The sequence below is a fragment of the Clinocottus analis genome, unplaced genomic scaffold (assembly GCF_023055335.1).
Source record: "Clinocottus analis isolate CAN_PGR_092001 unplaced genomic scaffold, fCliAna1.0.p SCAF_12, whole genome shotgun sequence".
Classification (NCBI taxonomy): Eukaryota; Metazoa; Chordata; class Actinopteri; order Perciformes; family Cottidae; genus Clinocottus; species Clinocottus analis.
The window spans coordinates 5,257,935-5,282,372 of record NW_027175843.1 but is presented as its reverse complement, the minus strand read 5'-3'; the positions used below and the strand labels follow the sequence as shown (position 1 = coordinate 5,282,372).

The 24,438-nt window shown below is 42.8% G+C and overlaps 1 protein-coding gene across 3 annotated transcripts in view; it reads left to right on the top strand.

The window, feature by feature from the left end:
* The first annotated feature begins 4,962 nt into the window (after window positions 1-4,962).
* dachd (dachshund d) overlaps window positions 4,963-24,438 on the top strand; it is a 119,668-nt gene continuing 100,192 nt past the window's right edge. For all 3 annotated transcript variants that reach the window (XM_068572754.1, XM_068572753.1, XM_068572752.1), the window contains exons 1-4: window positions 4,963-5,096; window positions 5,277-5,364; window positions 6,253-6,366; window positions 23,063-23,127. In XM_068572754.1, the coding sequence (XP_068428855.1) occupies window positions 23,089-23,127 (39 nt within the window). In that variant the 5' untranslated portion in view covers window positions 4,963-5,096; window positions 5,277-5,364; window positions 6,253-6,366; window positions 23,063-23,088. The remainder of the gene's footprint in view (window positions 5,097-5,276; window positions 5,365-6,252; window positions 6,367-23,062; window positions 23,128-24,438) is intronic.

Below are 24,438 nucleotides of genomic sequence, written 5' to 3'. Positions count from 1 at the left end.
ATGCTTTGTAAATTTGCATAAAAAGCAATTCCACAGATGGGTTTATGGCAGTAATGACTGTTCCAGTCCGCAATAAAACATCTGCTTAATCACAACAGAGACAGTCAATGGCTGCCATGAAAACAGGCTGTCCAAGTACATCTCAAAGAAAGTGGCGGGGGTGAAGAGTCGGCGTGGACAGGTAAGGGAGGGTGCGAAGGGGGGGGGGGGGGATAAAATTTTAAAAAAAGAGTAAAGAGAATTAGGGGGAGAAGAAAAAGCTGTTCAAAAGCAGCGTTAGTTAAAAAGAGACACACTTCTCCAAAACAATTTTTGCTGGTGGTACTTTGAGTGCTCTGATGTTGAGAAAAATACCCTTATCGTGTTGGCAGAACAATCCACTTACTGTGTCTAAGAGAGGAGAGAATTTTGTTCCAAGTCCAGCCAAGTCTTTGTCTGTGGGTGCCAACTATTTTGAAAATATTCCACTTTGTGTCTTTTTAATCTGCCAAAGCCACACACAAACACACACACACACACACACACTCTCTCTCTCTCGCTCTCCATCTCTCTCTCACACACACACACAAACATACACACACACACACACATGCACGCAGCAGTGTGGCTGCAAGGTCACTCCAAGTATTGATAAATCACCCAGCTGTGATTCCCTCCTGACAGCTCAAACTAACATCAAGCTGGATGGGGGAGAACAAAAGACCATCAAGCGGCCCTTTTCCTGACACTTTTATTCAATCACGGCCAGATTGCTTACGACAGCACCAGCAGCTGTTTCGTCTTCATCTTTCCCCATTTGATAAAGCGTGTCAAGTCATATTTCTGTAAGTACTTCACCTCAAACCCCATACTGTGCCGATCCGCGGCGATTCGGCATATGCACATTCCACATGAGGGGATCGTCAAATGGGTCAGGGAGTAATGACACCCCTCTGAAGGTCGCAGCACACTGGTGTGGGGTGGGGTATGGGGGGGGGGGGAAGCAGGTAGGGTGGGTTGGAGAGAGGGAGGGAGGGCGGGGAGAGGGGGGCGACGACAAAGCAACAAGCTGAAGGTCAAAGATAAGAACAGCCGCAGAGATATCTAAGATAGCCGGCAGAAATTAAACAATGAGGGAGAGGCAGAGACGGGATTTGATTGCGTGATTGTGTTGTTTAAGACAGAAGGGGAATAGGGTGGAGGGGGGGTGGGGGGTTGTTATTTTGGGATCTGTGTCCTATTCAGAACTCGTCCGTCGACCTCGTTCCTTGCACGAGGGGCGGTGTGTGTGTGTGTGTGTGTGTGTGGGGGGGGGGTGACCGACAGGACATGTCCAAAATATCGCAAACACGTCCATTGTTTATTTGCGACCGCATCGTCGTCCCGCGCAGAAAAGACATTTTCCATTTCGCAAACCGACCTCTTTTTTCTTTCATGTTTACATTTTGCAGCCGCCCTAATCTCCCTCTGGGTTTCCTGTGCAAGTGTCAGATAACAATCGCAGGTGTCTCAGTTTAACGTAGGAAGGATGGATGCCATATTTAAAATATTATGAGTAGTGCTTAACACAGGCCTAGCTCTTGATTATTTTTCATGAGATCATTTAAGGTCATTAAGTTGGGCAAGTGTTCAAGCTACAGTGTGGTATACCCTTCTCACATATTATCGGGTTTGAACCTGCAGAAATGCTCTGGAAAAAAAATCAAAAAACATACCAATATATATTCTGCCTTCTGCTTTTACTGGTGACAAACAGAAATAGCCTCCACCGACTTATGGAGAATCTAGTGTGCATCAAACACCACAGAAACTGTGTCACAGAGGGGAGGGGGATACAGACTCACGCCCCTGGTCAAGTCACGCGCACATTTATCTGAAATATGCCTAAGGATTACCTCAAAACAAAACAAAAAAAAGTTGGGTTCTATTTTGGCCGGAGTGAACGCTGTGGGGAAAGAGAGAGGGACATGTAAATCAGGTGGAATGCAGGAGACGCTCGTATCGAAAAAATGGGACAGCTCACTCCACTCAGACTTGGCCTGGCTCCCAGGAATGCAGTTAGCTAGCGCACAATCACTGCCTATTCACGGTGGCACAGCTGCTGTGGACATATGTTCCCCACCAAAGGAGGAGGACATCAACCAGGCACACCTTGAACAGGTTAGCAGATGAATGGCGTTTCGGTCCTTTGACAGTCTGCCCTCGTCTCGTTGCGTTTTCCCCTTGCTCGGCAAATAAGTTCCTCTCCTGTGCGGCCTAAACTTTTTCCCCCATTCGCTCATCCGCGACAAACCGAGGGCACGAGTGGCAACATTGCACGTTAGGTAAAGCTACTTCTGTAAATAAATATTGGAAATCAGTCACATTGCTGTATCATTAAAGGTGTTTCCGGGGGACAATGGACCTCAAAGAACAGTAATAAGGAATATTAATAGTGAAAAGGCGCACAAAGACATTTTTTTCCTAGCCCTCAGCAAATGACCAAATGTGAGAGAAAAGATTACATTTATTCATAGCTGTCTTTCATCAAGAGGCTTAAAACCCAAACTTCCAATGTAACCCCAAATTATATGCATATTGCGCTGACCTCTTTCACCCTTTTTCTTAAAGCCACGGAGGAGGGAGTGATATGCAAAAACCAGGCAGATCCTTCGGCTCGTCATTTAGACGATTTCAGCACTTTTGGTTTTGCAGCCGTCCAAGGGTGATCACGTTAGCCGCTAATAGATAAAGAAGGGGCTCCTCCATTAGCATGGAGGTCATACGGCGCAATGTGGGAGAAACTCCCGAACCTTGCTGCCGCTGCAGTCGGGAGGTGGAAAAACAACGTGATTTGCACTTGAAATTCACTCGACGCAATGTCAAACACTCTGAATCGAGAGGCGGGGGAAAGCACGATAACTGCAATCCATTCTCACATTATCCATTGTTAACACTCGCGCTTTTGTCACCCATCTCCGCAGCTATGACCTATTAGCTTTAGTGAAGCGCTCTGAGGCCGAGGAGCCGCGCCGAGGTTGCTCACCCATCAGACGGGGGTGGGGGGCATTTACAGGAGAGAGACCCCCAGAGCCGAGCCCGCCACAGCTCTCTAATGACTCCATCAGCCGCACTGATGGGAGCAAATGGCACCAAGAGATTTCAACACGATCCCTGAGCATGCATTACATTTGCTCTCCTTATTTCCTTTATTGTGTTGTAATGGCAATGCATATGTAAGGGCAATGTAAAACATTTCAAAATATACCCCAGCAATATCGTTCGGCAACTCCCATATACACACGCACACGCACACACACACATTTACACACAACAAGTTTACTATAAAGTTACGCCAGTATGATGCCACTGCTTCCTTAAGTTGCAAACGCACCTTCAAATGATCCGTTGGCTCTTTGACCCAAATACAACCTCGGAATAATTATTGCGCTTTCTGCGGGGAAGCGGCGTCGATCTTGCACCTCAATCCAACAATTACAGGAAACTTATGTGTAAGATGAAAAGCGGAATGTGTGCTTTGCTTTGTGAGAGACGGTGCGAAGTCACAGGAGTATTCATTAAAGCCTTTTGTGTCCTGTTTGAAATTGTGCTGTTAAAGGCTTTAGCTGTGGGCATCTCTCTGGAAGAGATATAATGATCCTCCAATTAGAGACAGAATCATGAGACCTGTTTATTAGTCCTAATTCATCTCCTCATTGTGCTGAGCATATCAAATACCGCAGAGGAAAAGAAAAAAAATCAACAATTTGCCCACTATAATTACAGATCTATTAATAGTTTCACAACAATGACAAGCAAAGCTATTCACATCATTTGCAGCAGTCAAGAACAATACCGCAGCACTGTCAATGTATCCATTAGGAGCCAGCATTGATACCAGCTCAGTGACATCTTGCATTTCAAAGACGACTCTGAGCCTTTGCAGATAAATTACACTTTTTTCATTAAGCAGAATGGTTGTGGTATTATTAATTCTAAATGGATTTTCAGACACCTCTTTACATTTGTAGCTTATCATACAATGCCAGGCTTTTGTAGCTGTAAAGGTATTTTCAATTAACAAAAAAAAAAAGAAAGGAAAAAGAAAAAACTGCACTGCATTGTTTTAGCAGTTTAAAGGTACTATGTTATAGCCTCTTTTTCAGCCGAATACTGATGCCTTATGTGAAAGAAGCGCAAGACCTGTGGACTGTTGTCCAGCTCAGATCACTCACGATCCTTGAGATTAATATGTTGTTTAATCAGTTTAAAGAGATGAAGACAAAAACAAAATGCAAAATGTAACATCAAATACAATTTAATTGGTGATTGAGACTTTACAGTATTATGTAAGCTGATCTGTATTCTATTCTAGTTAGTATCTGAATTTACAAAGGTTTATTAAAATTATGTCATGTAAGCACTTGGTGGAAAATACAGTTGTTTATCTTTAGAAAATAATATAAAATGATATATTTAATACATTTATAAATTATACTAATTTTAATTTATATATTATATAAAGTAGATAAAGAACCACTGATGCACAGGTTTCAACTTTTTGCCTGCACGTATGAGAATACAACATTAGTAGAAATACCGCCGTTGCTTTTTTAGATGCCAATATCAACCCACCTGTGTATAATTTTTTTGGGAAAAATTGAAATTTTTGCACTTCTTTATAAAATGGTTGGATGGCATTTTCTTTTACCATGCTACTATGTTATGGTAGTAATGTGTCATGTATTAGCTATGGTCTACTTAATGACTAATACACCATGCACTGGCCAGGGTAGTGGGTATAGTGAAAATGGGAGGGAGTCATATGGTAACAGCCAAGCCACAAACAGTGCCATGACGCAGCAAAGTCACAGCCATTATAGTCAGCCACTGCCTCCATATGCAATACCATAATGGCTGTATAGTGTAATCACTGTATAGTGGTTTGTACTTAAAAAATAGTAATATGTACGGCTTAATTTGTAGTATTCTTACGGTAATGCCATACAATGCAAGCTTAACAAACCTAAGCTTGAGTTAGCTTAAAAGGTATTCACCTGGAAAATAGCAATGCTTGTTAGGCTAGTACAGCTACCACAAATGGATACAGAAGACTTGCTGAGCCAACGTTAGCTCAGGTAACGTTAGCTTAAAAAGTTAGATACCCAGTAAAAGCTGATACTGAATGTTAGTAAGTTAATACATTTGTCAAACTTGTGCAATGCTAGTATTGTCGAGCTAAATTGGCATTGTGTTGTTTTTCAGAGGTTAGCTTTTGTTTTCTTTAAAGACTAACTTTCCCACTCATGGTTTGGTAGATACATGACTGCAACACCCACAGCAGAAAGCAAGAAGCGCTCCAGAGGACCTGCCATGCCACAATTTCATTCTTTCTGTTCATCACAGGTAAGAAAAAACAGCATCACACAGATATTAGGGAACTGGACAGCTTATTCTTGCTATATATTAAGATGTAATGGTTTTGCAGAAAGTTTGGTTAGGATGATAAGATGCAAAGGCGATGTGATGGAACATTGACCATATTCAAATACTTACATTTTACCGTCCAAATATTTTACAGTCAGTGACTAGAAATTATAGCCTCCTGTACAATTTAATGCCATCCAGCACAAGAGCCCGGCCATAAATCTTTACTTGGTGAAACTTAAAATATGACATTTTTTTTTGAGACTGTGACAGAGAGGTGTTGATTCACCTTTACGGCTCACAATACTTTATTGGGTGATTACATTTTCACTGCATGAGGTGACACAAGCTCACCGTCAACTCCCTCGCAACATCACAGGTACTCCTTCGCTGTGGGGAAAGTAACTGATTTCAGGATTTAGAGGAACCTTTTTGTCAGCCTGTTAATAGTGATGTAGTCATCAATAGGTTGAACCATGGAAGAACCAGTATAATAATGGTACGATACTATTTTATTGGTAAAATGCACTATTGTGCTGTGCCATTATACCATCATAGTCATCAAATTACCATGCTGTTTTTTTCCACCACACTACTTTTTACATTTTGCTTTACCCTCAAATTTACAGTAATATTTTCACAAGGCTTTTATCAAGCAATACATTTAACACTCATGGTCCGGAGCCTTCATGTCTGCCACACTTCGACTGTAGGATTGCAACTCTTGAATTATTGAAAGACAATTACGTGAACTGTGGATTTTACTGGCTGCTCTTAATGGACCTGTTTGTACGTGTTATGTGACCTAGTCCTAGTTATGCTGTCTGTCTGTACCTTACCTTTAGAGGTCCTTATTTCCAAATTCAGATTTTTTTCTGGGATTGAGGGGTTGCTGCCACACGGCTCTCAACATGGCGACAGCTGGGCTGGTGGTTAGTCAGCCAGTGGGGCCGGCAAACCAGAACTGATGCAACCGTACAGGTAAGAGGAAAGAGGAACATTTTGTATTTGTGATTTGGGGGTATACATAAGAAACCAAATTGAATTTAATTGAATTTGGGGAACTGGCCCTTTAAGCAAAGTGAATAAAAATATAGCCAACACCAAGTCTATGTTTCTGACACTTTAGTGTGCAATATGGGTTATAGTATACTTCCCAACACTACAACAGGCTTTAACATTGCCGTGTTTGGGATTTTCCGAGCAAAGCGGCTGCAGCGCCACCTGGCTCGAGAGTGTTGGCAAGCTGCCTCCATCCATGAAATGAAGTCGACCTCAGGTCAAGGTAATACTCGTTAACAGATGAAATAAGTCCATAGTTATTAACTCTAGAAAGCCACTACACCAGTCACGCAGATCTGATACTGTATTCAGTACAGCTATCGAACCCCAAAACTGACTGTCACACACATTTCATGTTTCCTGAAGAAGAATCTCTGCTGCCTCTATGACAAATGGCACAGCTCACGACAGCGGAGGCGGGGGCTGCTGCCAGCTTTTGGGGACAAATTGTGGACTGCACCGGCACATCAGTATCACATGGTGCCGGCTTCCTCCTAAACTCCATCATCTTACCAGCCAGAATGAGGCCAGCCCGTTGGCACTGCAGAGAAAATGTGAGGTCGTGTTACCAGCATAGTTGAGCCTGGCCCCCACTCTCGCCACAACACAATGGAACATCATCTGGCAATGTAACTTGAGCGGGGGCAATTTTGAAGCTTATCTCATGATCGTGTTGTAAAATACAATCTTGTAGTATTGTAAACCACTCTGCAGTGTTTTGGGATCTGATAAAACTCCTGGATCTGTTACTCAAATCGGTATTCCTGGGTTGTATTTCCCTTCCGTTTGCATTTTCTTTATTACAGAGCTGTTTAAAGCCTGGAACGCCCAGCTCATCTCAAACATTACATTTCACAAACCTTGCAACAATTTACAAAATATTGACTATTTAATACAAGCTCATATTTGGTGTCATATTTGGCATCCGTTCTGTACAGATGTATTTGTGTTATTTTATGGAAGGTGGTTCAAAAAAAGCGTCTTCTTTACCAGATATAACAGGCTTGAGTGACAGATTGACCCATAAAGAGCAAAGTGATACCTTCCATAAGTTTTGTGGAACAATAGCACATTTTTTAACATAGGAAAAAACCTTTTCATGTATTCCAGTGTTGCTCGTCTCTCCTTTCATTTTATATTGTGGTGCGTACTTTTATTTACTTCAAAAAAGGAGTAACATATCCGGCAATAAGCCTACTGTATTTGTGAAAAAAAAGAACTTTGATACCACAACTTTACTTCAAAATGCAGCTTAATATTTTAGATATGCATGACACCGTTTGCTAATAAAATGTAATCATTAATTGGTAAAGTTACTTATTGTCACTTACTCTTACAGTGTGCCCACTATAAATGTGTAAGGTAAAAAAAAAGAAAAGAAAGAATAAACAAATGCTGACAAAGTGGAGCCATGTGCTCACCAGGCATGTAAGTGAGACAGACTGAGGCCCGGCTGTCTGTTGGGACAGGGCAGCTCTACTTTAGAAGAATTAATCTCCAGCAAAGATGACTTAGATCAACTTTGAAAAACACTAAGATGAAAACCCATAAAATGATTACGAACGGCGGCCAGAATGACAAGTATTATCAACAAAAATTAATCAGGTGCATCTTTTCATGAACTCAATTAATAATGTGCAACAACGGGGTCTTTTTTCCCTGGAATGAAAATTAATTAGCAGGGGAAGGTCACTCGGAGATGCTGACATCACTCATCAGGCCGCCATGGCAGTTCTAATTATTTGTCTTCCAGGCTTGGCTGATCAAAAATTATTGCCATACCTGAGCAACATTTAGAAGAAAAAAAAGGCTTTGTTTAAAGCGCTTTTAATTAGACCTGCTATTTGATTAATGCCGTGTAAGCGCCCAGGATCGGCCCTCTTATCAGCATTTCTGACAAGTTTGCTGGGTATTGTTGTGTGAAAGACATTTCACTGACGCTAACCGACTGTTTAGTATCTAATTCGTTCACTTTAGTTGCAATTAAAAAGCTATTTACTGCCAGGGCACTTGTTGATATTGATATAGATGTTGCAAACTTTGACAAAGCACTCTGTGCCGATTCTTGAAATACATGTGGCATTAAGTGATAATAAGTAAACAATCTCGCAGTGGATTAGACTTAATATAGAATGTAGGTACTAACAACCTGCAGTATCACGCACAAACACAGAGCTGTGTTTGAATCGTGCAACGATCACCCAGGTTGCTCCCTGCGAGTTCTCAGACTGCAGCTCTAAGGTCCCACAATTTATTGCGTTTTTGTCAGCCATAATTAATAACAGAAGACAAAGGTCACAGCAAGCAAACATGATTACCCAACCCCCCTTCCTGATAACATATCTAGCCACTGCTGGGCTTTGTGATCATATACTGTACAGTGGAGAAAAGACTTGTCACGAAGCGGCGGCTTCTTGCGTTCTTCTACCGTAGAGTCGCCGCGTTGACTCGTCGCCGCGTTGACTCACCGCCCCGAACTATCCCCAACCTCTTACTACATCAATTCACATTACCTGCAAATTAGCAAAGTTCTACTTTCAAGCCCGCAGTACGTTTGATCCAAATAGACTCTAAATGCCATTTCTGTTCCTATTAACCTACGGATCGGTGTGGCAGATATTTCTATGAGGTTGCCGGGGAGAAAACACGAGGCTAATGGCTTGGTTGTGACAGCGCTATTCATGATGATTTATGATTCTGTGTTTAAGTTGATTACTCCACTGCTGACTCGGAATACTATTTCAATTAGTGCACTGAAGGTCACTCCACGAAATCCCTCCATAATCTATTCCTATTAACACTAATGCGCCGAGTATCCATATCTGTTCACCCTTGTTGATTCAAATCATCCCCACTCCTAACGGCCAGCTTGTTTACCAGTTTACTGGTTCGGACGTATCCTAGATGGTAATTTTCTCTTCTCCCGTGTATCATTAATGTGTTCAGTCTTGACACATGGCTAGAAGGGACATCTCAATAGAGCTTGGGCGCATTTTTTTTATTTTTTTTCATCACTTTTATTATTTCTAATTTGTTTTACAGATCAAGTGATATTTATGCTGAATGAAATTGATCCTGAAAGCCCCGTAGGCAAACGTGGTAATATTGCGCTGGGTTAGAAAGCAACAGCCCCCTATTACTTGTCATCATGAGAACCAAAATAGCCTCAGCGTGATCAAAATTTCAGAGGTCCAAATTAATTTTACATCACTTCCATTCATACTCCCACTCACCCATGCAGCGGAGGAAATTAGCTACCTGTATTTAATGTAATATGTTCCCACTGTAAGCGCTGGTGGACATGATAGACTTAATCAGTTCATACTGCATCAAAAAGCTCACCTGACAGCGCTCGGCGATGAACAATGAATTAAGTTTCAAAGACGAGGTCTCTGAGTTTGCCAGCGAGAATGGAGGCCTACTGTATTTTACAGGACGCGTTGCTCTCAACACAAATGGACCTGACCGTCTGATTGAGCCGTTCCGATTGCAACTGAAACAAGATGTGAAGCCGAGATCGGCAGCGCATTTACTTTCCAAAAGTTCATTGCATTTCTTTCTTGTCAGTTAAACTTTAAACTGTCTAGTTGTTTGGACACACAGTGAAAGGTTTTATCGCATTTTAAACAAACAGACAAAAATTAAAACTTCCAACGGCTCTTATCAGCCACAACAGGCCTTTTGGCCTCCAGGACAGGAAACATATTCTGTCTTTTTTTTTTTGAGAGAGAGAGAGAGAGAGAGAGAGAAGGGTAAAAGTGCTGACATTGTCACCAGTTGATGGGACTCTATCCAGGGGGATAGGTGAAAACACTTGGGCACAGCGACATCAATTTTCAAGATGATTTAACTCAGCGCTCCCGTGTTGGAGGGAAGAAACTTCAGACCCCTGATTTACCTCCGATGACAGCCACGCGGCCCCCCGAAACAATGTTTCCAAGGCTACTAGCGAATGACGAGTGGTCACGTCTGTACAGCCGTCCCCATTGGTTTGATTTATGTGACCGGGATCCAATAAAAATGGCAATCAAATCAACCCAGCCACTTTACAGGTAGAGGGCTGTCTGATTGAGTTGTCGAAGGCATGGCTGAGGCTCAGAATGATTATGCCAGGAAACGGAGAGGGGTCCATCTCTCCGCTCCCAACAAGGACGCCATACATCTCCCCATGCAGCTTTCCCACTCCACTGTGAAATGTATCCAAAATAACTGCACACCTACCGCTCGCCTGCCTCCTCGCTCTGAAGGTTATTTGTCGTCTGAAGGACTCTCGCTGTCAGAGCATGATGAATACCATGTACACAGACAAGAGCAGCGTCAGGTCCCGGGATTAGCCGGAAAACTCACTGATCTGTGAATAACCTAAAAAAGAGGAGCCGAAGATTAGCAATGATGCTTTTAGGAATGATCCATCAAACTCAAATACCTCAGTCACTCAAATGAATCATCTCACTTGATTCTTTAACCCGGGGCGAAGTGCGAGTGACTGCCGCGCGCACCTGCAGGTCACAGGGATCATTTTGAGGATGTTTATTAAATCAGTGCTATCAATTTTCTTACTGATCATCTTTTATCCGTCCCGTCCTTGGGGACGAGTGGAGCACACAATGATGTTAAAGGTTGCGGTATTCAACTTACGGCTTCTTCTTTTTCCTTTTTTTCTTCTCTTCCCATTCAACCTTCCAGAGCTCCGCAGGCAATATTGAATTACGGCCATCGCCACAAAGTGATACCTGAAATATGGAGAGGGCCTGTCACTAAAGTTCACTCACTTCTGTTAACAGCCTTACAAAGTAGAACAACATGTATTTATTTTTTAATAAATAGCAAACAATAATCGTGAACTATTTGCCTCGGCTTTGAACTAATGACAACTCAGGCAGGCCTGTTTACTGTGCATGAGGAAGCACACATTCAGGAAGTAAATTGGATCAAAGTACAAGCAGCTGCTTAAGCACTTACCCGCTTCAATAAGCAGAGTGAAATCACCATCATTGTTGCATTAGAGTGACTTGCTTCAGTCACCAGCCAGGAAAAGCAGACAGGAAGAGGAGAAGGGGAGCTGATAGTGCACCAGCTCCATGTGTCATGAAGGAGCCGCTGGCTAGCAGCCAGCCGCGCAAAGACAGAACAATTGAACATCACTGTGGAGTCCTTTTGTGTTGGAAACACAATCACCTTGTTAGAGAACAGAATGCATTGTACAACAGGTACAAACACATCCTCTGGAATAGCGGTCGAGCACGCGTCATTTCACCAGATCATTCCGTACATTTCAAGACATTCAAAGGTTTTTGTTCCCCGCCGTTCGGCTGTGATGGTTACAATATTATTTCATAAAAACGCAGCCTTCCAATGTATAAGAGGAGACATTTCAAGCTTGTCAGTCGTGACAAGAAAGCAAACAAATGATCGCATAGTTGTGATCCCGAGGCCCGTTGGACATTGTCTTTTTCAAAAGGGTCACGGGCCGAGAGTCAAAACTAAAATTCCCTCATCCAAAAGGGATTCGAAATGACATCATCCGAAGTTTCCACTGAACTCTGAAGACCTTTCTTCTCCAGCAACGAGGACACAAGGAAGGGGTTCAGGGATTGAGCAAGTCAGTTGGACGAACATGCCATGAAACAGGAAATAGCCACTCATTGATTTTGTGTGTGTCTAGAAAGATCAATTTTATTCTTCCTTTGTTTTTCAGACTACAATGCACTAACGCTCCTGCAGGAGCAGGATGTGTTTCATACAACCGCGGCTCAAATGAAGCTATAAATCAAGTGTTGGAGCACAAACAAATAATGTCATCCCCCACAGACCCCGCACACCGTTACAGTACTCAAACTCCTCCACTCGGTCCGACAGATGCATCCTCACAATGTCAAGACCGTCTAATTAATATGACTGTCGAAATATGAAAACAAGGACCGCTGACCGACTGCTCGGGAAAAAAAGGCTATATGTGATCTGGATACGTCGTTTCTTGTTCTAAACTCTTCATGATGAAGTTAGTCACGGTTTAATCATTTTGCATCGCAATCGCTCCTTTATGACTGTTATCTGGCTCCCCATCATTCTGTCGTCATGCAGTTTGCTGATTAAGTGTGTGTGTGTGTGTGTGTGTACGTGTACGTGTGCGCGTGCGTGTGTGTGTGCACAAACTGACACTTCTTTAATTGTATTGCACTTGTGCTATCTGGTGCCGGAGTTAACTCGTAAAAGTGAAGTCTTAAGCAGATTCCCAGCGTCTGCCTGTTTAAGATTCATAGAAAAGACCATCCACCCCAATCAATATCTACTTGAGATTTAAGTTGCATTATGTGTCCCCTTCACAGGCATGATTTAAAACATCAGCACAAAGTATTCTTAATTTTATTGCCTGCCGTAAATTAAAATTAATGACGCTGACATCCACAATTAACAATGAAAAATGCAGATTCTTATAATTACTTTAGCAGTAATATTGTTTTCAGCCCGGGCTCAAGGTGCTCCTCGCATGCTCCTCAACATTCAGTAAAACACAAAAAAAGACAGCTTCATTACATTTTATTTGCTATAGGAAACAACAAAAAAAGGGGGCCTAACAAAAATCCACAGCTCATTTGGGAATATCTCGCCATGCATAATTAAGCAAATTTGATTGGAATTAAGCATGACTTCTTTTGGTTGGGTTTTAATGAATGCAAATCAGGCATCTACATCCCTAAGATTAATTTCAGCCAATTAAAAAACAAAGCTTGTTGGAAAGTGTAAAAAAAAAAAAAAAAGTGTTCAAAGCAGGGTAGCAAAGCAGTTTCTCTCTCTCTCTCTCTCTCTCTCTCTCTCTCTCTCTCTCTCTCTCTCTCTCTCTCTCTCTCTCCCGTTCCCTCTCTCTTCATCTCATCTTCATAACTTGCACTCAGGAGAATCCCTTTCCCCCCCCCCCCCTTCCTCAACTTTGATCATTAGCATGAAGTTACAGGCAAACAGTGTGAATTCAAATGTGGCGGAAATAAACCGCCAAGATCCTTATGTCTTTCTAATCCCCTCCCCCCCCACCACCCTTGTTAATAGTTTCTTTACACAATTATTGTTTGAGCACGTCTCTTTTAACTCCGACAGGACGGTTAGGAAACGCATTTGTCAGAGAGAGACAGACTGAAAATACGCTCAAACGCTGACGCCACATGCTGCTTCCTCGCTGCCGCTGCGGAGGCGGCAAACCTGCCGCCCCGAATGCATCATTGTTGCGGGCTCTTTTGACGGGACGAAACATGCCAATTATTCTGCATTAGTTTGCCCGCGATAATGTTGCCACAACCCGAAATCAACCTTTGTCAGTGTTCAAGAGCGTTCGATCCATCTGACTTAAGCGCTGAGGAGGTCTCATCGTGGTATTTTCCATGTGAAGGCACCATCGCACACTGGACCAGTGACAAATAACGCGGCTCACACCAATAACAAATGCCGGTGTCAGGCGCAGTGTGTGTGTGTGTGTGTGTGTGTGTGTGTGTGTGTGTGTGTGTGGCCGGTGTAGACTCTCATTATGACAGCCTCGCATTACCCTCTGTCTCAAATGTTGTGCTGCTTTTGCACATATCAGTAAATCCTGATTATTTGGAGAGAGGAGACGGAGAGCGGCTAATGATCGAGGGGGCAAGCGCGCACCTTCGGGCTAATGCCAATCCGCCTGCTCGGAGAGCGCCGTGTACATTGATTTGATCTCCTACATCAAAAGGCAAAACAGTGGTGCAAGTCAGCACATCCCCAGTCAATGTCATTCCTTGAAGTGATTCCCTCCCCCTCCCCATCACCCTTTTCCCCCTCCCCGCACACACGTGCATCTTCACGGGGCCTGTGGAGGGAGAACGGCAAGGGAGGGGAGACAAAATTAGGTGATCGGATCTATTGGCATTTGCTTTAAAGGAGATTCATGGCGGGAGGACACGGGGAAAGTGAGGAAAAGTGGTCCTCCCCCCGCCCCCTCCACCCAAAACCGCCCGCTAGCCCAGAGCCAGTTCTGAGAGGCTCGCCGTGTTTAGATTGCATTAATCCTTCTGTCTCTACCTGTTACAGGGCTTTCATTAACGCTGTCTTTTAACATCAAGTCTCCTGCAGAGTGGGGGAATAAGTGGGGAGTTCTCAGAACTCCGCAGAAAGTTCAAAGCGCCGCGAGGAACCCCTTTATGTGTTGTTCCCTTAATCATTCAAAAGCCCATCCTCGTATGCCACTTGCGTAGGCCCCTCCATATGACGAGGAGAATTAATATTTGCCCTCTGATGCATTCTTTTTTGAAAGAATAAAGGAACGTGAAGGGGAGAAGAAGAAGAGGAAAAGCATTATCTATTCGAGGAGCGCGGGGAATACTCTGACTGCGTCTCAGTTCTGTTGTAGCTGCTGCGTCTCATTTTGTCTGCAGCAGATCACAGGGCCGCAGACTGGTGCTTTTTTTGAGGGGGACGGGGGATGGGGGATGAGAGGAGGGGGGGGGCATAGAGTGAGAAATTGTTCTGTTTTATTAGAACCCTGTGGGAGAGTTTTGTAGAGGCAAGCATGTCATTGAGCCCATTTGCATCATGCCAGCAGTGAATAGATATGATAATATTGTAATACTTTGGAATCATTTCCACAAAAGTGGTGTGTGTGTATGTGTGTGTTTGTGTCTGTGTGTGTGTGATTGTTGCGTGGTGAGAGCCTCTGGCAGAACCCCTCATGATGCCAAGAGAGATAAGTCCACTCCTCCGTTTTATATTCACTTATTTTTTAAAACATTACAGATCTCAACACCTTTTAGACTCTAACTAATGCTCAGCACTTTAATGGGAAAGCAGTGTAATATAAGTCCAGTAGCGTTCGCTATCACATCCCGCTCCTTGGTATTTCTGTCTGTTAGTCCTCCCCTGTGTTAACGTATTAACTCCGATGCCTCCGGCTTTCCATTTCATTCAGTGAAGCCCCCCATTGCTGTGGAGTTGGCCTTATGCTTACTTTATGCACCACGGACCACACATTCAAGTTCACCAGAGCAGACCTACGCGCCTTTTGAAGCATTTGGACCGCATTATTATGAAAGTGTAGCGTTCGTACATTTCTTACTGCAATTGCAACTCAGCCATCGGTGTAAAATTTGCTATTCTCAGTTCCCTGAATGCGAGCGAGACAGAGAGGAAAAAAAAAACGTGTGTGCCCTTTATTTTCACACATAATAACACAACAGAGATTATTATTCAGGGGATAAAGCCAGTGAAAGGCTATTCAGTGCGTTTGTTTCAGACGGCCATAGTAAAGAGAAAAAAAACAACTGAAAACTGGAGTAATGTGCACAAAGCCTTTAAACATTCTATGCGTTCAGTCGTAGCTTCTTCTTAAAAAGCTTTTTAATTAATTTTCATTAAATCGCATTTAATCATTTGAAAAGAGGGTCCTGTGGAAAAACCGTCTGTCTGCTCGGTGCTGGGCTAAATTGTGTGGAGTGAAGAGATGTTACTGGGAGATGGGAAGCCCAAGGGACAAGCAGGAGGACAATGCTGTCTCTCGGGAGAATTTTATGCTGCTGAAGTGAATTTGAATACATAAAGGAGAACTCGGGTAAAAGGGAAAGGGGGGTACAACATAGCCTGTGTTCTCCTGGTCCCTTGTGTGGGAAAAAAGGAAGATTACCCTACGATTTTTTCTTCTTCTCTGGCCCTATTCTCAATGACTAATTTAGCATTCTAAGGTCTGCAAATGTGCCATGGGCCCTTTCCAAAGAATCACATGTTTTACCTCCACACATCACACTTTGCTTCAAGTGTCACATGTTGCTCTTCGAGGGTTAGTTAATCCACTGCTAATGACAGTATCCATCGGCGCTTGTCCCAGATACACTGAGTATTGCAGTAAAAGCGTTTTATTGCTTCCACCAAAGAAGCGCCCGAGCCGGTTGGTCTTCCCTCCTCCCCGTCAGCGAGAGGATCTCAAAAGCTCAACAGATTGGCGCAGAGTTTGGCGGACAGATGAAGGATTAGACCGTGGTGGTGCTCGGGATCCGGGATTTGCTGATACAAGACCGTCTCGTGTCGGCTGTAAGGGAATCTCAGACCTCGTTCACGATTAAAGGAATACAGCATTTGAATGAAGGCGCTTGAAGAGGTTTGAGGTTCTATTCCTGCTGCGGAAAAGGAGTGGGGATGTTTGCCATGATTACTTTTTATAGTTAAGAAAAAATAAACATTACACAACACAGAGAAACAAAATAATAAAAAGCAGAAAGCGGCACATTGGTATCAGCACACTTTCCTGCTCGGGCAGGGAACGCCCCGCACATTCTCCCCTCTTAGTTTTCCTGTTTGGTCTGCCCTCTCTCTGCTCCGGGCCTTATCAGAGCATCATTCATTCCTCCTCCGTGATCCTGCACTTGGCTGTGGTCTGCGGGGTTTGGCTCCCTCCCATTCCCCCTTCTGCCCCGCTGAAGACACTGCTCTGCACTGTTCTTTGTCTTGGGCTAAAAGCAGAGCGCCACTACTTGTTGACATGCAGCAGCCTCACCTGTTTGCATCGCACCTTGCCACAATGTCTATCTTGATCTTGCTATTCCACGCAGCATTGGCATATGTATAAATACATCGGAAAGGTTGAAGTGATTCCACATAAAATCTCTTTTTTTAAATCGTGTAACTTCATGTGTCCAAAGGGACCTCGAGGTAAATGAGGAATTATGTTCTTTCGTGATTATATCAAACACTTTACAGTGTTGAAGCATCTTGAAGAACAACTTTTGACACTTTCAAATTTGATCTAACGCCACAGTGTATCAAAAACGGAGGTCTTTTTTCTTTGTACCACAACGTCTGGTGGATTAAAGGCTTTAATGCATCCATGTTGGGGTCCAGGAAGTGAAAACAAGCCTGGGACATGCAGAGGCACGTAGTCCTGTTACAGTGCCAACAGTTCCTACAGTAGGCATGAACCACTTGATGTGTTCTGTGCTCCTGTAGAGGTCACTGTTGTCAGGCTGGGAGACTGTCAGCAGCCCCCGATGCCTTCCTGTGTGAAGTCTGCAGCGAGCGCTGTGACATTGAAACAGACGAAGAGAATGTGAGTGAGAGGCAAACTACAAAGTCAATTTTGTTTGCGAAGCCACGATGTCTAGTACCAACAGCATTTTCAAAAAGGGAAAAGTTTGTTGGCGCTTAATCTGTACAATGATGAACAGTAATTATGTTTTTGTGCCAGTGATAATCACGCCTGTCCCAGTAGTAAGTTAATTTGGACCAAATAAAGAATCTTATGTACATATGTGTGAAGGCTTCTTAGAATTGTAGGATTAATTCCTCTCTGGAAGAAACACATTATGTTAATCACAAAATCCCCATATTTATGTATCTGGGAGACGATTGTAGTGAGCAATTATGGGTGGGCTTTATTGCCACAAACACAAATTAGGTGCTGTGAACGAGTTCATCCCAAGCATTTGTATGTGCCATTTAACTCTAAAATCCTTGTTTATTAAACTCCAATTGCATATATGAATCAACTCGTTGGCATTAATCACGAAGTACAAGGGCCCAGATGGTACAATCTTAGCCAAGCTTGAATTAATAGGAAAGGGTGAGTCGCTGCTGCATGGAGATCCTCTCAAGGACCTTTGAAGAATGACATGAATAATCATTGTTGTTGGACGCATAGTTTACTAAGTCAGCCGCGCATGGTAACCCTCTGCAAACTGAGAGATATTGTGTATTATTATAAGACTTGTTGATGTATTACAGCGCTGACGCTAAAATGACAAACGACTTCTTCATATTATAATTCATAATATAACATTTTAGTATCGTATCATGCGCCATGATATCAGTATCATTCGGTGATCATGATCGCTAAACATAAACACGGTCAATGTGGCACAGCATCGGTTCCTTCCATTGTTCGGATGATGTTACAGCGGAGCAGCTTCTCTGCAGCTCAACTTGCATGACAGCAGAGTAATTAGAAGTTTACATTTTTGGGGTCTACGTTATTGATCCGATGTAATGAATTGATATCAGATGCTGAATTTAACGATCTGGGTATTGGCCGGACACCAGTGATGCACATAAAAGAGTAACGGCACACTTAAACATGTAATTTAAGCAGGCGGCAAGCAGAGAGAGAAAAGTGAAGCTAATGAGGTGTCTTCAACTAGCATTATCTCTTATGGCCATCAGGGGGCGACTATGGTTGTATAGAAGTCTATGAGAAAGTGACTCTACTTCTCTCTTGATTTAAACATTGGAAACATGAGTAAATGGTCTCAATCTTTAGTTTTAAGTCTTCTTCAATACAGCATGAAGTTGATTTAGTGAATTATGGTCCAATAAGAATCAAATAGATCATAAGACTGGGTATGGCCTCCCATGTGATTGACAGGTTGCTACAAGAGGGAGTGATTTAGAGACACAGTGTCTCTAAATCACTCCCCCGCAATATGTTCACTTCCTTTCACTGGTTGGTAAATGGCGACGACTAAAACGCATAAGTATAGACCTCAAAACGTCAGTCCACAAATCAACAACTACGTTCTCTTCACCGCATCAATGCTGGTGTTGGTATGGACATTTATAACCACAAGAATAAGCATTCCCTGGTTAAAAATGGCACAAAATGTCATCGCTGTTTTGAATCAGCCCTAATGCTCAAGGCTAATTCTGAGATAGAATCGACCGTTTGAGAATAATCTACGTCATGAATAAAAATATTCACCCCCTCCCCTCACGTTTATCGTCATTTGTCTTTGTCAGTAACCAGTGTGCAGCACTACAATCACAGCACAGCAGAGGTCTGTTCTCTCCTTTCTGCGGACTGGAAATCAAGCTACCAGCACATTACAACATCTGGTGGATGAGTGTTAATGACTGATTATCGGAGATAGCAATGTGCTCTACGCTGTGACAAGAGAGTCTAGCTGAAGCGTTGTTTTATTTTACTCATTTAGAGGCTGGCTAGTTAACTAGCTAAAGTTAGCTTGCTAATTCCACCATGTTATCAGGCTAACGTAAAATAGGAGACAAACAGTGGCCTGGAAAATAAAATGAAATGGGTTAAGATGCACTTTTCTCCTTGTGAACGTAAGACCAGCGATTGACCGACCAAATTAGCTAATTTTGCATATAATATCTGTGAAATTAAGTGCAGACGCAGCTCCCTGTTACCTTACATTCAGAAGAATCCACACGGTCAGGAATGAAACCAAGACATGTTGTTTAGAATGAGCATTGGGAGATAAAAAGAGTTTGTAGTTCCTTAGTGGTACTAAAGTTGAACGAGATGACTTTTCACTATTAATTGATCTTGATAAGCAGTCGTTCCGTGAAGACTAAGATAACAAAGAAATAACTTCAAATGCATTCGACTAAAGGTCACCGCCACACTTTCCTACTATTTCCACTCTATTGTAGTTTTTTTTTATGTAGTTTATAGCATTCGTATGAATAATTTAACTGGCAATAGTCACTCAGCACACTATCAGGCTATTTACAGGTGTCCAAGTTGAATATGCTACTTACTTTAGCAACAGTTGCCCAAAGCCTTTCTGCCTGCTTTCTCTTGGAAAGATTTAGGAGTAGTAGTAATAGTAGTAGTAGTACAAAGACTATCAGAAAGTCAGGACATTCACCCAGGAGACCACAGTATGAGTCCTGTGAGAGGCTTTTTGGTACTTTTACTTGATTATTATTTTCTGTATTTTATGATTATTGTTTTCAATTTTCAGTCACAGTTTGGTCGAGGCAACAAAACTACCTGGTTTAAACCAAATTTGCAGAGGCCCAGTACGTATAGACATATAGTATTTACTGCAAGCCCGGGTCAGATACAAATAGTATTGTTGGCTTCTGACACGTCTACGCTAATAGCGTCTAGTATAATTCCATGTGTCTTCTGTCAGTGTCATGCAATAAGAAGAATAAGAGGAAATGGAGGAGATGACGAAACCATAGCCAACAGAATGGGCTGACAAACAAGCGTCTAATGGAAACTACTTAACACACTGAAATGGAATTAAACCTGAACATATAGAAAACCGTGGAGGATTAAAACTTACATGAACATTTATCCAGTCACTGTCTTTTTCTCTCCACAAAAGCCGTCCTCCTCCACTTTGGCCTCACCCCGAATGCATTCCAGTTGAGCTGATTTCCTGATTCAAAAGGACATTGCATCTCATTTCTTGTCGCTTGTATCCTAAATTCCTAAAGGTACAATTAGCATTTTGTTTGACGAAATGTTGAAAGGTTCATAGATTGATATTTGAAAAAAAATGTAGCAAGGGTGTTTCCCCCCCCCAAATGCAAATCCTGACATTTAATAACTTTTATTACAGATGCTCTGTTTATGGATTGTAAAAAACTCTGCATAGATTTAATGGGGATAAAGTAAAATTACAATGTTTAAACACAATCAGTGTTGCAAACCAGCCAGTGTGTAATTTAGTGTTGTGTGGCAATGAAATGTTTTACGGGCCTTGATTTATGTCCTGTGCATGGCATTTCTAATGAGCGAGACCAACATTGCAGTGCGCCTGTGTTCCAGGAAACTACATTTACAGCAGATCTTTTTTTTCTCAGGAGTCTTTTTCCCTTGTGAAATAATGTCAGCACTTTCCCACCTTCAAAGTCCTTTTGTTTCCAGATCTATTAACAATTCTAATTGTACAGGAACACTTGTTAAGTAAGGCTGGTAAATAAAGCAGGAAACGCATTATTTCCTTTTAGTGCAGATTAAAGGTACAGCGATGCCGGGTTGAAACACATTAATGAGGTTTTAAATAAAAATGCTGGCAGGGAATTTACACCGCTGACTGGTTTAACTGCAGTAAGCAGTTGATTTTCCTTGATGTTAAAGGGGAACATTATTTCACCCGCTAATGAAAAATACATCTTTCCACCCTCCTATCTGTTAATTAACATGTTTGTGTTAAGGGATTTTCAAAAAGGGATACAATCGCTTTCGATCTGATTAAAGTAAGTGATACATAATAGGGAGGTTGTTTTCCTTGGGTCCTTCTGTTAATTGAATAGCTTTGTGTGACTGGGAATGTTTTTTCCTACAGTCACAACAGTTTGCCGGGCCGAGCTGCTTTCGGGATGCCCCTATCTTAATTACGGATCACTTTCCAAATGTGGTTCAATTTCCTCAGCGGGACAGGTTCTGTTAACTGCTATTTTTAAGGCCAATAACAACGTCAAAGCTCGCGGATGATTAAAGCAATTAAAGTTTCCCATTGTTTCCCAAGCGCAGCGAGATATGGGGCTGCCTGTTTGTACAGCATTTATTAAACATTTACTAAATGGAATTGAATCTGTCATCGATGAAGTTTTCCGAGACAATTACCTTTTAGCATGGCAAACACTGTTTCACTCAGCTAACGCCTCACAGCTTATGGCTGTGATTAGCCATTTGATTTCATCAAGCCAAACTAAAATCCTCCAGCAGAGGAGAAGGGGGAGAGAGAGAGAGACAGAGACAGAGAGAGAGAGCGGTTTAAATATAATTTTACCATCGGAATTTCTCAATTAGCATGCCACATTTTCTCCATTAGATAAACTGCCTTTAGAGAGCTGGCTGGTTTAATCTGTTTAATGTCCGTGTAAACTATAATCTCCTGATTCTAAAAAGAAATCCCTTAAGGACATCATTCGCATACACTCTTCATATGGTGTTTTTTTTTTGGGGGGGGGGAGACATGATCGAGTGCAGCTTCAAAAGAGGGATTGAATGGTGATGGGGTTTGCTATGCCTATCATGCTTTTCTCGTCTGTGGCACGAGGATTGGGCGAGTTGCGCTTTCACCCGATCGAGTTTAGCTGATCGTCAGTAATTACGCTTTTTTTCCCCGAGCTCGTCCTTGCTCGACTACCTCTAGAACGTACAGGGGGCTACAGATGCAGCTCAGGTCGTTTTGATTGTACACGATATGCGCCCGCGCCTCCTGCTTAATAATTCCACGAGCGTCGCGCCAACAGCCATGTGTCATATCAAGTCCTCTTGAAAGATGGAAGTCGGCGTTCCCTGAAAGACGATTGAGAGGAGATCTTGCCGCGTGACACGGTATGCGAATCAAACTCTGATCTACGATTGAACCAGGAGTGCGTCGAGCCGTGTGTACACGCGAGGCGCTGCCAATCACCGCGGCGCTGAGGCCGTTAGCGTTTATGGACGGAGGAATCAGGATTTGTTGTTATCCCATTGAACAATGAGCAGAGCGAAATCAGAGTGTTTACATGCATATCATTGGCTTCCATCACACACTGCAGGCTGTGTGAATTAGGGCCCGCAAACACAGCCCCCATTCTCCTTGCATCACGCCAAGAGTCACTCCATTGATTACCCTTCCCCGCTCCCAGGAAATGGCTCATGCATCTCGTGTACATTATAACAAATGTTCTCTTTGCATTACAATTGAATTGTGATTGTTATGTTCAATCAATGGGGAAAGGTCACGGGATCGCTCCTGCCAGCGCTTTAATGGAGAAGTCGATGAGGATTCATTTTAATCACTGCGGCTGTGGCAGAATGAGCACAACACTGAGAGACTGTCAATGGCCCGGTAATTACCGCTGTTTATACAGGTTTCTGCTTTGGCAATTTAGATATCCACAAATCTCTCTGTTTCCTGCTCCCCAGTTCTATCGGAGGCTGCGCGGCATCAAATGAAGTGCTGCGGGACGTGGGCCGTGACTGCTCTAATTGTGGGTGAGGCTGGCTCTTTGAAAAAACAAAGTGAACTCCATTTGCTCCTCTTTCCAGCAGTCACATTACCAGAGAGCTGTTGTTTTTGAATACTCTGTGTGGAGGAGCTCAGCTGAGTCCCAAGTCCTGCCTGCTGACAGTTGCATCAGGATAAAGGCGTTAAATTACTCGTATTTACGACGCTCGTCTGTCTGGATTACCTCTGCTGTAAGTGTGGGGAGATATGCGGCTACTAAATATGGCATTGCTCCTGAGGAAGTTGCAATAATACACAAGTTGAGAACGTCAAAGATGCGGTTGACGGAGACTTCTTTTCACAGAATCTTTACCAAATGTGGACTGACTTCCCCTGGTCGTGAGCTTCTCTTTGGTCACTTCGAGGGTCAATATGCTTTACACGTTGACTTTTAGTTTGTACATAAAACTTTGACTGTGAAACTGGTGAAAAGTAGTCTGTAAGGTCTATTTGTGAAAGCAGTTTGGTGTCAGACATGGGCTTTATTATTGCTACGTTTATTTTGAATGTTTTCTCATTGAATTATTTGGTCTATAACAGGTCAGAAAAAATGTAAACAAATAAAAGTTTCCGGGCAGGCCGAACACAAAGACAAAGAGACTCAGGTTGCAGTGATAGAAAACGGAGAAAAAACATCAAACTCTAATTGGAGAAGCTGGAATCACAGATTGTTTGACGATTTGACATTAAAACGTCTTTTCGACTAATCAATTCGTCAATTTAGTTGACGATTAATTCCCAATCTAATAAAACATTTGACACATTGTGGATGGTGACTGAAAGGCCAGTGGGACCGCACGGAAGAATACAGAAAACTGCATCTTAACGCTCCATAAATATGCAGACGGCATGAGAGAAGCCCCAACACTTTTTATTTGTAATTAGAAAAGAGAGCGGTGTGGCCAGTGTGGAGAATTATCGCGCCCCCCTCTCCCCCTCCACCGCCGGCCTGCTCCCTGACATCTCCCCCCTCACCCCAAGTGGCATGTTTGTGTTGGACGGGCGGCTAAGGATAGATGGGGTCAAGGCAGCGTAACCTTGGAGAAACAAATATTCATGATCAATAAGTGCTTTATTCCAAGCATCTAAATGATTCTTATGTCTGAAGCTGCACCCCTCCTCCTCCTTACTTGCCCATGCGGAAAAGCAGTTTGAAGATTTATGCCGACTAGGTAAAAGGACATTTTAAAAGACTACACAGTATCACTGCTTTCAAATGTCATGTAATCATAGGTTAGGGGAGAGAGCCGGGCAGCCAGAGCTAAGTGATGCTATAGATAATGAATTGCCTCTG